Source organism: Camelus bactrianus, chromosome 11 (assembly GCF_048773025.1).
Source record: "Camelus bactrianus isolate YW-2024 breed Bactrian camel chromosome 11, ASM4877302v1, whole genome shotgun sequence".
NCBI classification, from domain to species: domain Eukaryota; kingdom Metazoa; phylum Chordata; class Mammalia; order Artiodactyla; family Camelidae; genus Camelus; species Camelus bactrianus.
The window spans coordinates 69,026,518-69,039,311 of record NC_133549.1 but is presented as its reverse complement, the minus strand read 5'-3'; the positions used below and the strand labels follow the sequence as shown (position 1 = coordinate 69,039,311).

General features: G+C 52.7%; 2 protein-coding genes across 37 annotated transcripts in view; both read left to right on the top strand.

The window, feature by feature from the left end:
- CAMK2G (calcium/calmodulin dependent protein kinase II gamma) overlaps positions 1 to 3,956 on the top strand; it is a 52,961-nt gene extending 49,005 nt beyond the window's left edge. For 16 of the 34 annotated variants that reach the window (XM_074374235.1, XM_074374233.1, XM_074374229.1 and 13 more), the window contains 2 exons: positions 1,214 to 1,387; positions 1,930 to 3,956. In XM_074374235.1, coding sequence (XP_074230336.1) covers positions 1,214 to 1,387; positions 1,930 to 1,991 — 236 coding nt within the window. In that variant the 3' untranslated portion in view covers positions 1,992 to 3,956. Of the gene's footprint in view, positions 1 to 1,213; positions 1,459 to 1,929 lie in introns of those variants that run through there. The other 18 variants (XM_074374230.1, XM_074374228.1, XM_074374258.1 and 15 more) reach the window with 2 other exon arrangements.
- Positions 3,957 to 4,555: 599 nt separating this feature from the next.
- On the top strand, positions 4,556 to 12,717 carry NDST2 (N-deacetylase and N-sulfotransferase 2). Of its 3 annotated transcripts, none has more exons than XM_074374224.1 (16): positions 4,556 to 4,694; positions 5,371 to 5,470; positions 6,839 to 6,878; positions 6,958 to 8,302; positions 8,505 to 8,592; positions 8,911 to 9,065; positions 9,245 to 9,430; positions 9,688 to 9,816; positions 9,948 to 10,130; positions 10,223 to 10,319; positions 10,686 to 10,809; positions 10,945 to 11,119; positions 11,315 to 11,485; positions 11,591 to 11,663; positions 11,899 to 12,001; positions 12,097 to 12,717. In XM_074374224.1, the coding sequence occupies exons 4-16, from the start codon at positions 7,298 to 7,300 to the stop codon at positions 12,155 to 12,157; spliced, it is 2,550 nt and encodes an 849-aa protein (XP_074230325.1). In that variant the 5' UTR covers positions 4,556 to 4,694; positions 5,371 to 5,470; positions 6,839 to 6,878; positions 6,958 to 7,297; the 3' UTR covers positions 12,158 to 12,717. The 3 variants fall into 3 exon arrangements, with proteins under 3 accessions (XP_074230325.1, XP_010961455.1, XP_074230324.1); XM_010963153.3 differs by having other exon boundaries at positions 11,591 to 11,700; XM_074374223.1 differs by having other exon boundaries at positions 5,371 to 6,878; positions 11,591 to 11,700.
- Positions 12,718 to 12,794: the final 77 nt, after the last annotated feature.

Below are 12,794 nucleotides of genomic sequence, written 5' to 3'. Positions count from 1 at the left end.
AGTTGCCCCAGTCGGGGTCACTGTAGTTCTTTAAGCCTTACCTCTTTCCAAGATGATTGGAAACCATTTGAGATTAGGTGGAAATGATCTCAACAGGCAATAATGGAAGGCTGGGTCTGCAGGTTTCACAACAGAGGAAAATTAAAACCACGATAAGAATTTGCAAGCAAGTAACAGGGCACTGTTGTTGATTGTGAGATTGGAAGTTGTGGCTAGGGTCCTCCCTCCGTCCGTCCGAGGGAGATGGGCGTCCCTGCTGGAGGTGGGGGCGGGAATATGTGCTCTGGACAGTTTGTGGAATTTCTTAGGGTATAAGAAGCTGATTCATGACCCCCTCCCATCTTTCTAAGACTGTCCCCCTCCTTATTTTTTTCTCATCTTTCCCATTTTATCCTGGGCCTTCCCCATCCTGCCTTGAGTTTTATTTTTCCACTGTTTTCTCCATGTCTCAGCTGCAGTTGTAAACCCTAGGTTATCTTAAGTAATTCTATCAGCCAGCAGCAATTCCAGAATTTACAGAAGCTCTCTGGAAGGTCTCATGTAGCCCCTAACACTTGAACTAAAATGCACATCTCAGTAAAAACAACACAATTCACAGTGTTTGCTGATAATGGCAGTCCGTCCCTCTTCTTTCGGCTTTACCCCAGATCCTGGGAACTTTGGGAATATCCCAGGCTTGGTGCCTTGATGATTTCTTTTTTAACTTTGGCCCTTTTAAAAATCATAAATCAATTCTGAATATTTTAAGTTCTTGATTTTGCACTACAGCCCTTATTAGGAACAGCAAGCCCTTATGAAATCTACACCCACCTGGCAGAGTAGAAAGATCATGAGCTTTTGTTAAGATGGCCCTGAGTTCAAACGTTGTGTGATTTGGGCAAATTACGTAACCTCCTTGAGCCTATTTCCTTATCTTATAACGAAGAAAATCAGTATCAACCAAGGAACATAGCTCACATGTAAAACCCCCAGTACAATGTCTGATTAAAACCCTAGCTGATGTTATCACTGCTTCCCACCTTTCTTCTCCTTCTGAATAACTGAGGCCAATCTGATGGGATTTCCTGGCCCCTGGAAGGTATATGGGGGCCTTGGAGACTTCCAGAGTGGTTGCTGGAGATAGGATGAGACAGGAAGTGCAGGCTGGGAGGAAGATGCTGGTTCCCAGGCCTGATGCCCTCCTACCTACCCCACCCTGCCCTTCCCCCTGCAGTCCTATCCAAGAACAGCAAGCCTATCCACACCACCATCCTGAACCCGCATGTCCATGTGATCGGAGAGGACGCAGCTTGCATCGCCTACATCCGCCTCACCCAGTACATCGATGGGCAGGGTCGGCCTCGCACCAGCCAGTCGGAGGAGACCCGGGTCTGGCACCGCCGGGATGGCAAGTGGCTCAATGTCCACTATCACTGCTCAGGGGCCCCTGCCGCACCGCTGCAGTGAACTCAGCCACAGGTGCACCTGGGGGGGCTGGGGGGGGCTGGGACAGGTCGGGTCAGAGGAGGAAGAGAGGTTAAGAGGTGGCACTGGGGGAGGATATATGGGCCATCTCAGAAGAGTAGCAAATGCTGCACAGTGTGGTGGTTGTCAGACAGACTTGGGTCTGGCTCCATGACTCCCAATTGGGTGACCTTGGACAGGTTACTTCCCCGCCCTAAGCCTCATCTTCCTCAGCTGTCAAAAAGAGGGAAGGAGTGGTGCCTACCTCCTTTGTTGTTGTGAGGATTAGGTAAGATACTTGTAAGTAAAGCATCTAGTAAGTGCTCAGCAAACGTGAGGCAATGTTAACATGTAAACACTAGCTTCTCCCTATCCTCCACCTTCCCAGGCAGACCTGGGCTGTGTGTGTAGCGTGTTTAAGCCTCTGGAACTCATCTGTATGTGTATTGTCCTCTGTTCTGTTACCACGTCTGTCCTGTTTGACAGGGGCATTAGGAGATCCCAGCTGGAGGTCGAACCTTCGCAGCCAGTGGCTCTGGAGGGCCTGAGTGACAGCGGCAGTCCTGTTCGTTTGAGGTTTAAAACAATTAAATTACAAAGCGGCAGCAGCCAATGCACGCCCCTGCATGCAGCCCTCCCGCCCGCCCTTCATGTCTGTCTCTGCTGTACCGAGGTGTTTTTTACATTTAAGGAAAAAAAAAAAGAAAAAAAGATTGTTTTAAAAAAAACAGGATCCATACCATGATGCGTTTTAAAATCACCGATGGCCCTTGGGCTAGGAAGACTGCAGGAGTTTGTGTGACACCCATCCTGGTGCGAACAGTGGGCTCACCAACGGGCTCTGAATAGGTGAGCTCAGCCTCTGGCCTCCGTGGACTCGGGGGACCAGACGAGAACTCTGACGGAGCTTTGGGGGCCGTGATGTGATTGCAGGTGGCCTGCCTGCCCCAGATCTAGGAATGGACTTCTTCAGAATTTGTGATGCGCCTAGAGTGAGGCTGACGAGAACATCGTGGCCATCGGACCTACTTGGGAGAGAACGCGCGGAGCTCCCAGCTTGCTGTGGAGGCAGCTGGGAAGCAGTGGCCTCAGGACTGAGAAGCAGTGGCCCGGATGTTGCTGTACTGTACCATTTAGTGTAGAAGGGAAGAGAATTGGTGCTGCAGAAGTGTGTCCGCTAAGAAGCTGATGAGAAACCTCGTGTTAGTCTGACATGCACTCACTTACTCATCCATTTCTATAGGATGCACAATGCACGCGGGCCCTGATATTGAGGCCCTATCCTTGCAGCTGGGAAGTGGGAGGGGTTGCCGCTTTGCTTCGTGTTTGTTTTCTTATAACCTAGCAAGAAGAGAGCCAGGCCTTGGTCTGGGCTCCCCCTACTGCCTTTGGCAGTTCTGTTTCCGTGCTGATTTGGACCATCTTTGTCTTGCCTTTTCATGCTGGTGGTCCCTGTGCTGACCCTCATCTGGGCCTGGGCCCTCTGCCAAGTGCTCCTGTGGGACGGGAGGAGTGAGGAAGCAGGACTGAGTTGATGGTTGTTTCTATGCATTCAGGCTGCCCGCAGGGCTGCCTCCCTTCTTACTCTTCCCTTGCTGCACGTCCATCTCTTTTCCTGTCTTTGAGAAATTGACCTGACTACTTTGGCAAGAAGAAGAGGTGTCCTCTTTAAACAGGCCTCTTTACTGACCAACTGAAGCATAGACTTACTGCTGGACAATCTGCATGGGCGTCACCCTCCCTCTCACTTGCATGTACTCAAAAGAGATGTCCAGAGCCACGGCTCCTACATGCATTGTCCCTCTCTGTGCTCAAGGAGTTCATTCCAGGAGGGGAAAGATCTATACTCTAAGCAGATAGCAGAGAAGATAATGGAGGAGCAGTTGGTCATGGCCTTGGCTTCCCCAAAAACAACTGTGTAGACTTACCTGCACAAGCGTCTGCACTATTGGGGGAAAGGTGGGGAGACCCCAGCTCCCTGGATGGTGCCTTAAGAGGAGGCACAGGAGCTGGGAAAAGAGCAAAGCTAGAGGTTTGCCTTGGAACCAACTGAGAAGAGAGGAGACTCACAGGTGCTGGTGCTTGGATTTAGCCAGGCTCCTCCGAGCACCTCATGCATGCCCCAGCCCCTGGGACCTTGCCCTTTCCTGCCCTGCAGCCTGCAGTACCAGCACGCAGACACCTTCACCACAGGGTTTGGTTTTGCTGGCTTGAAGACAAATGGTCTTAGAGTTCATTAAGACCCATAGCTTCATATGGCTGCTCCAGCCCCACTTCTTAGCATTCTTACTCCTCTTCTGGGGCTAATGTCAGCATCTATAGACAATAGACTATTAAAAAAAATCACCTTTTAAACAGGAGATGGAAGGCATTTGATGCAGAATTTTTGCATGATGACATAGAAATAATTTAAAAATAGTTAGTGTTTGTTCTGAATGTTGGTAGACCTTCATAGCTTTGTTACAATGAAACCTTGAACTGAAGATATTTAATAAAATAACCTTTAAAGAGTCCATTGCGTTACTGCTGTTGGAGGCTTATGGCCAAAGGCTTAGATTTTAGCTGCCTCGGTTACAAGGCTTCATTCAGGTGGAGAGATGTACCTCCTCCCACTCCTTTTGGGCCCATTTTAGAATAAAACTTCCTCATAAATTCATCAGCCTCCAATCTGGCCACGGGGCTGTTGAGGCGAGTTTGGGTTGGGGAGGAGGAACTTGGGCCCCGCAGGAGGTGAGCTGGAGATCTGGCCCCGCCCCCGGGCCCCGCCCGCGTCCAGGGCCGCTTCACTCCTCCCCCGCCCCTCAGTGGGCCGGCCCGGCTCCCCCTCCGTCGTGCCGAGTGGGAGATCCCGCACCTTTGGACCGCCCCTGTTCCCGGAGCCGCGGCGTCCGACGCTCGCTAGACTGTGCCACCGGGCGGGGAGGAGGGGGCACCTCTGCCGCGGGGACGTGGAGCCCGCCGTCTCGAAGGCCGTGGCTCCGCCGACCGCGGCAGGAGACCGTTCGGCGGCCCGGCACCTGGGCCGTGCGGCTGCTGGGCCCGGAGACGGCGGGACCCGAGGGAGTGTCGCGAGCAGCCGCGCGCCGCCTCCCCCCGGTGGGAGCGGTGGTTGGGTCCGGCTGCGGCAGAGCGTTCGCTCGGAGATGGCGGAGCCGCCGCGACGCGGCCCGAGGCCCCGAGAGCTGGGAAGCCGGGCAGCCCCGGGACGTGGCGGAGCCCGGGGACCGCGGGGACGCCGCCCAGTCCGCCGGGTGAGCCGCCCTTGGGGAGACCCCACCCCCTCAGCTCAGAGTGTGGCCCCCACCCACTGTCCCCGCAGTTCTCCTCTCACAGACTTCCCTCCGTGTGGCCGCCGAAACCGCCCGCAGTGGTGTCCCGCGCTCCCCGCGCCCCCCGCGCCGTCCCTTCCACTAGCAGCCTTGCTGGTGGCCTCAGTCTCCTCAGCTTGGGCCTCCTCCTCCCCTCGGGGCTCTCCCAGTCAGACGCCCGCCCAGATGTCACCGCCGACCCTCCTGAGCGCGCCCCTTGCCTTGCCCCTCCAGTGCTCCGCGACCCGCTCCCTCCTTTCCCACCTGTGACCCCACATTCCCCCGGCAGGCCCCTCTATCCTTTATCCCGTGTGCCAGCCCGCCTCGTCCGTATGACCACTCGGTCCCCCTCCCACGGCATCTGCACTGCTGGTCTCCCAGCGCGGGGCCCACAGCCCCGCCTCCCCGGTCCCACCACCATTGCTCTCTGCCATCCGGGCCTGGGTGACCCCTTTGGTTTCTCCGCAGAAACCTTCCTCTGCTGCACATCCATTCAGCATCCCCTCGCGCCCACCATCGGCTTCCACCTTGGATCTCACTTCAGTATTTATCATTCCGCCCACACCCTCCCCCAGTCCTCCCTCAGCACCCCTTCGCTTAATATTGCTGCTTCTTCTAGGTCCGAAGCTAAAATGCAGTGGTTAAGAGCAGAGCTGTGGAGCTTGACAGACCTGACTTTGAATCCCAGTTCCTTCACTGACTGTGCTGTGTGATCCTGGGCAAGTTATTAAGCTTCTCTGGACCTCGAATGACACACATGTGAAGTGGGGATAGTAATAGTATCTACTTACTTACTTGTTAGGGCTGGTGTGAGCATTAAATATATGAAAAGCTCTTAGAAGAATGGCTGACAAAGAGTAAACCCTGAGTAAATGTGAATTATTTTTAACATTATGGATGGTATACTCCCAATATCTACTGCCCCACAGTGATGTCTTCTCACTGCTGTTTTCCACAAAGAATTTACTCTAATTCTTAGGATTCATCCCTTCCCATCACTATTTTGGTCCTCTCTCAGTTCCCTTTTCATACTGATTTGTTTTACCCAGGCCTAAGCTGAGCCATTTTGTCTGTCAGTTCTGAAGGACCCTATCTCCACTTAATCACCCTGAGATGTGTGTGTCTGTGGGTGGATGGTAGAGACTGCCAGCCACTGGCCTTACTAGGAGTGGCTCAGGTGGGGAGAGTGACAGTAAAGCTAGAAGCAATTACCTACTTAAGGAAAAAAGTTTCCAGAATTAGATCTCCTTAAAACTATTTTCTGGTCATACTGTCCCTACTGCTTTTCTGTTTTTGCTTGGATACTCCTGTTGCTCTCTGTCACCCAGCCCCACTCAGTTTGCTCTGGTTTGTAACGGCTCAATCCCTCATGTCTCTCTAGGCTAGCTCAAGACCTGTCTTAGTTGTTCAGGGATGAGGCTATAGTACCACCTAGGCTAAGTTAGGAAGAACTGGAGTGGATAAGGAGAGAGACTCTGGACTCAGCTCTCTAGCTTTTCTTAGGTCCCAGTGATGTGGCCCGCTCTGGGGCTACATTTTTACCATCCCTCCTGACACTGGCACAGGTGAGGTAAAGGGCAGGGATGGGTAATTTTTCACAAGCAATGGAAAAGAGAATCCCCAAGTTCTGGGCTTGGAAGGTAATAGAATGATTAGCTAGCACCATTTCTCTTTCCTCTTCCCCCACCATAGTGTCCACCTGACTGCAAGTTCGTTAGTGCTGTTCGTTTGTGATGTTGGGTTTACTTGATGAGGAAGATTAGCAAACACGAGTTTCCTCTTAACTGATAATTTCGTTGGAGCACGGGACTTCTAGGGCTTTCCGTCCCTTCTTCACAGGAAGGCCAGATCTGCTGGCTGGCCAACTACTCAGTCACGGGCTGGGAACTCCTTTTAGAGCAGGTTCATTTTCAGCCTCCTGGGCCGTTTGGCCCCTTGTTGCTGGGAGGTTTGTTCCCTTCCAGACCTCGAATATACTGCTTCAGTTCTGAACTTAACTCAGGGAGGAGAATTTAGCCAGTATTCTAAGAGAGGGCACAAGCTGTGAAGCTAAGGTATGAGACTCAGATTGTGTTGTTCTTCTACAGGAGCTTTTTTTTGGAGAACAAATCATCTTGTGAGCAGGAGGTAAGAGAGATGGGGTGAAGAGGGGAATGGATTACTGACAGTTTCAAGGAGGGAAGTAACCCACTGATCTCTCTTACAGATAGTGAGCAGAGAGACTGTGAACTTTGCTGACCTCTGATGTGAGGAGTTCGTCCAGGACCAAAGGTGGATCCTGGCTAGATTTGCATTCTGAAGCCATGGGCCAGTGGGCCATGGTGACCTGAGACCAATGGACTCTGTCCAGTTGCTCCCTGTTGCCCCTTCTACCTCCCCTACCCTATACTAAGGGGACTTGTTTCCACCCTTCCAGGGAGCTGACCCTGTGAGAATCCCTTTCCCCTCTTTTTGTATCCTTCCACCCTCCCAGAGAGTCCCAGCCTATAGAACTCCTACCTCCCATCCCCTGAGGTGGTCCCCATCCCTGCCTTACCTCCCCCGCCATGCTCAAGCTGTGGAAGGTGGTGCGCCCAGCTCGGCAGCTGGAACTGCACCGCCTCATACTGCTGCTGATTGCTTTCAGTCTGGGCTCCATGGGCTTCTTGGCTTACTATGTATCCACCAGCCCTAAGGCCAAGGAACCATTGCCCCTGCCCTTGGGAGACTGCAGCAGTGGTGGGGCAGCTGGTCCTGGCCCTGCACGGCCTCCAGTTCCACCCCGGCCCCCCAGGCCTCCAGAGACAGCACGAACTGAACCCGTGGTCCTTGTGTTTGTGGAGAGTGCATACTCACAGTTGGGACAGGAGATTGTGGCCATCTTGGAGTCTAGTCGTTTTCGTTACAGCACTGAGCTGGCACCTGGCCGAGGGGACATGCCCACACTGACTGATCATACCCGTGGCCGCTATGTCTTGGTCATTTATGAGAACCTGCTCAAGTATGTCAACCTGGATGCTTGGAGTCGGGAACTGCTAGACCGGTACTGTGTGGAGTATGGTGTAGGCATCATTGGCTTTTTCCGAGCCCATGAGCATAGCCTACTGAGTGCCCAGCTCAAGGGCTTTCCCCTTTTTCTACACTCAAATGTGGGGCTCCGAGACTACCAAGTGAATCCTTCTGCCCCGCTACTGCATCTGACACGCCCCAGCCGCCTGGAGCCTGGGCCACTGCCTGGTGATGACTGGACCATCTTCCAGTCCAATCATAGCACATATGAACCAGTGCTTCTTGCCAGCCTTCGGCCAGCTGAGCCCCCTGTGCCGGGACCAGTGCCTCGCCGGGCCCGGCTCCCCACTGTGGTACAGGACCTGGGGCTTCATGATGGCATCCAGCGGGTCCTCTTTGGCCACGGCCTCTCCTTCTGGCTCCACAAACTTGTTTTCGTTGATGCTGTTGCGTACCTCACCGGCAAGCGCCTCTGCCTGGACCTTGACCGCTACATCTTGGTAGACATCGATGACATCTTTGTGGGCAAGGAAGGTACCCGCATGAAGGTGGCTGATGTTGAGGTCAGTCTTTCTTTTTCCTGTCTTAAGTTTCTTTTCCTTAGAAGCTGTTTCAAGCTCTGTCCTATCAGACTCTCCTCGTTGATTCTGAGCTTGTCTTAGGTACAGTCCCTGCCCTTTCCTGGCAAGAAGAATGCTACTTTTCATTTTTCTTCTGCTTGGTTTGCTCTCTCCTGATTTCTCATGTCCCTGCTACTCTTCCCAGGCTCTGTTGACCACCCAGAACAAACTCAGGACCTTAGTCCCCAACTTCACCTTCAACTTGGGCTTCTCGGGCAAGTTCTATCATACTGGTGAGCTTATTCCCCTGCTCCTTCAGCATGTCAGTCTTAGTTTGATCTGTCCCTTCACTGTCCATTCTCCTGGGCTGACAAGTTGGAGAAAAGGGGCAAGGTTTGGGGTCAGAATGCAGTGAGGCAGTAGCAGTGGGTATGAATTTAGGTTAGCATGGCTGGCTGGAGGGCAGGTTGGCAATGGGGAAGATGGACAGTCTTGGGTGGGCAGAGGTCAGCAAGGTTGTCCCAAGGATGGAAGGTGGCTAGTGTTGTTGCAGAGCAAAGGAGGGCACAGGAGTTGACTGGCTGTGGTCAGTGGTCAGTGTGTGGTCACAGGGACAGAGGAGGAGGATGCAGGGGACGACATGCTGCTGAAGCACCGCCAAGAGTTCTGGTGGTTCCCCCACATGTGGAGCCACATGCAGCCACACCTGTTCCACAATCGCTCCGTGCTAGCTGACCAGATGAGGCTCAACAAACAGTTTGCTCTGGTGAGACACTTGGATTTCTTCCCCATACTTTTCCCCAGAGGTAATGCTTCCAACCTGCCCCTAATGGGGTACCCTTTCCCACCCTCTCCATTTTTCTTTCTGTGGAGGCATCCCCATCTTCTTTACCCTCTACTCCCCAAACCTCACCAGGTTCTAGTGAGAGTCTATGCCATTCCTAGGAGCATGGGATTCCCACGGATCTGGGGTATGCTGTGGCCCCCCACCACTCCGGCGTGTACCCCATCCACACACAGCTCTATGAGGCCTGGAAATCTGTGTGGGGCATCCAGGTGACCAGCACCGAGGAGTATCCCCATCTCCGCCCTGCCCGCTACCGCCGTGGCTTCATTCACAATGGCATTATGGTGAGGGACTCCCAATACAAACTTGAATCCAACTCCCACTTTTGGACAGCCTGCAGCCTGCATTTTCCAAGCTCATCCATGTAATGGGGATAGAGGGGTGAAAAGTCAAAACACACATAGCAAGAGCTTTATTGCTATAACTTCAGAGTGAGTCCTCTACAAACCCAGGGAACCCTAATGCCTCAGGACTCCTGTCCTTCATCTACTTCGCATTCTGTCTTTCAGATCTCATCTGTCCCTGTTTCTTTTCCCTTCAGGTGCTGCCGCGGCAGACATGTGGCCTCTTCACTCACACAATCTTCTATAATGAGTATCCTGGAGGCTCTCGTGAACTAGACCGGAGCATCCGAGGAGGAGAACTTTTTCTAACGGTGCTGCTTAATCCGGTAAGGTGCCGAGAGGAAGGGCTAGAAGATTGGAGAGCCAGAGTGTTTGCAGGCTGCGACTTTAGCTCACCAAGCCCAACTCTGAAGTGGGGTAGACTCTCCCAATCTGACATGCAGGCACCCCCTTTCAGATCAGCATCTTTATGACCCATCTGTCCAATTATGGAAATGACCGGCTGGGCCTGTACACCTTTGAGAGCCTGGTGCGCTTTCTCCAGTGCTGGACACGGCTGCGCCTACAGACCCTTCCTCCTGTCTCTCTTGCACAAAAGTACTTTGACCTCTTCCCTCAAGAGCGAAGCCCCCTTTGGCAGGTATAGGTGGGACTGAGGCTGACCCAGAGACGTGATGGGGTGGGTGTTGAAGAAGAGATTAGGCCTCATCTGATTCTTGGCCTCACCTTCAGAATCCCTGTGACGACAAGAGGCACAAAGATATCTGGTCCAAGGAGAAAACCTGTGATCGGCTCCCCAAGTTCCTCATTGTGGGACCCCAGAAGACAGGTGAATCATCCTTAGCCAACTTCTGTTGCCTTGCCTTAAACCCAAAGGATTCTTTGGCCAAGGAACTTGCTTCTCACACCGACCCCTCATTAATCCAATTCCTTGAGTGATTCTTAACCAAGCTGTGTATCAGAGTCATCTGTGGAGGTATTTTATTTTTAAAGACCCACAAGTGATTCTGATGTATAATCAAGGCTGAGATCCACCATTTTAACCCTTCCCTGGGCCTCTGTCAGACGTTTTCTCATTCTAGTTTGGCCAAAGGGTATTTTACTCCACAGAGTGATTATTTTCTCAGCTCTTTAAAGTTCATGTTGTTGAACTGAATTCTCTCCCACAATGGCCTGGACATTGTCTTCCGTTTAGGGACCACAGCTATTCACTTCTTCCTGAGCCTACACCCAGCTGTGACTAGCAGCTTCCCGAGCCCCAGCACCTTTGAGGAGATTCAGTTCTTCAATGGCCCTAATTACAACAAGGGAATTGACTGGTGAGATCAGGAATGCTTCTCAGCTCAACACTCCCTTTCCCTCCCCTAAAATCCCCCATTCCAGAGTCCACCAGCATAGATATCTGGCCCCTTCGCTCTGTACATGCCCTGCCTCTTCTCTGTACTACTTCCTAGGTACATGGATTTCTTCCCTGTCCCTTCTAATGCCAGCACTGACTTCCTATTTGAAAAAAGTGCCACCTACTTTGACTCAGAGGTTGTACCACGGCGGGGGGCTGCCCTCCTGCCACGAGCCAAGATCATCACTGTGCTCACCAACCCTGCTGACAGGGCCTACTCCTGGTACCAGGTGAGCCTGAAGCTAGGGACACATTGGAACTTGAGGGAGGTGTGACCGTTAGAGACAGAAAGGAATAAGAATGCGGAAACTAAACTAGTGCCTTGGGGAGAGGTGCCTATGCTGTCTGTTAACTGGATCAAGAGTAAGGGCAGAATAATTCTGTCAAGTCACCAATCCCTTCCCTTCCTGTTCCTTGTCCTTCAGCACCAGCGAGCTCATGGAGATCCAATTGCTCTGAACTATACCTTCTACCAGGTGATTTCAGCCTCTTCCCAGGCCCCTCTGGCCCTTCGCTCCTTGCAGAACCGTTGTCTTGTCCCTGGCTACTATTCCACCCATCTACAACGCTGGCTGACTTACTACCCCTCTGGACAGGTACAGTTCCCCAGTAGCCTTCATTGGGGTCCCCTTCCCCTCCTCTTCACTTCAGCCCAGAGGCTTCTAAAGAATATAGAGGGAACCACGTCCCTGTCCCTTTAGTTGCTGATTGTGGATGGGCAAGAGCTGCGTACCAACCCAGCTGCCTCAATGGAGAACATCCAGAAGTTCCTGGGTATCACACCCTTTCTGAACTACACACGGACCCTCAGGTGGGAGAGCATGACCCAGGGAGGATGACTCTGGGGGAAGTGGGGAAGCAGGTTGACCATGCCTGTTTGGAAGAGACATGGATTTACCCAGTCTCGCAAGGAGAGACATATGTCCCTGTGGGCTGGGAGAGGTAGTGTACATTTATGCGGCTTAGATTTCTTTTCTCTGCCACCTAATGGCCTCTTCTTGTTGAGCAGGTTTGATGAAGATAAGGGATTCTGGTGCCAGGGACTTGAAGGTGGCAAGACTCGCTGTTTGGGCAAGAGCAAAGGCCGGAGGTACCCAGATATGGACACTGAGGTTGGTAAAGCCAGGGGCAGGGTATCCCTCGCCACCTCTAAGATCTGATTGTGTTCCACTCCTTACCACTTCCGACTTAATTTTTCTCCTGTTAGTCCCGCCTTTTCCTTACGGATATTTTCCGGAACCACAATTTGGAGCTGTCGAAGCTGCTGAGCCGGCTTGGCCAGCCAGTGCCCTCATGGCTTCGGGAAGAACTGCAGCATTCCAGTCTGGGCTGATGTACCAGCCTCACGTACCAGCAAAAGCCCCGTTTCCCTAAGGGGTAGCCCAGAGTAGGGCCCACAAGGGGGACTAGAGTGGCCTGGCCCCTCCTCCTTCTACCTCAGTGGCCTCCAGGCCTGGGATGGCTGAGAAGGAAAGGGCATCCCTGTCCCATGGCTCTGGGGTCTAATAAAGGGGCTTCTCTAGATACCCCACAACATGGTACAAGGCACCATTAGCCCATGGTCTGGGAAGGTTGGGGGAATGAGAGGGCCCAGGCAGGGTGTAGGGGAATGTATTAATCCAGTGATGTCCCTCTTGGTCCCCAGCAGTATATCTATACTGGCTATGGGAGGGACCCCTTACTGTGGGAGCAGTGGGATCTACCTGTGGCCCGGCCTCCCTAATGTCATTCACATTGAATGGGGACGAGGCCGGACAGTGGCTCATAGAGCTGAGTACGAGCCCTAGCCATGGGCTAGAAATTACCTTAATAAACATCCTTATTTTTCTGTTTTGTCTGCCTCACTGGAGTGGGAGAAACCTAGAACAGAGCAAGTATCAGACTTTTCCCTGCCCCAGTTCAAGG

Excerpts from the sequence above, each read along its gene's own strand:
- NDST2 (XM_010963153.3), top strand. The coding sequence starts at position 7,298 with ATGCTCAAGCTGTGGAAGGTGGTGCGCCCAGCTCGGCAGCTGGAACTG. Across the intron at positions 8,593-8,910 it reads GGGCAAGTTCTATCATACTG|GGACAGAGGAGGAGGATGCA; the intron begins GTGAGCTTATTC and ends GTGTGGTCACAG. Across the intron at positions 9,817-9,947 it reads TAACGGTGCTGCTTAATCCG|ATCAGCATCTTTATGACCCA; the intron begins GTAAGGTGCCGA and ends ACCCCCTTTCAG.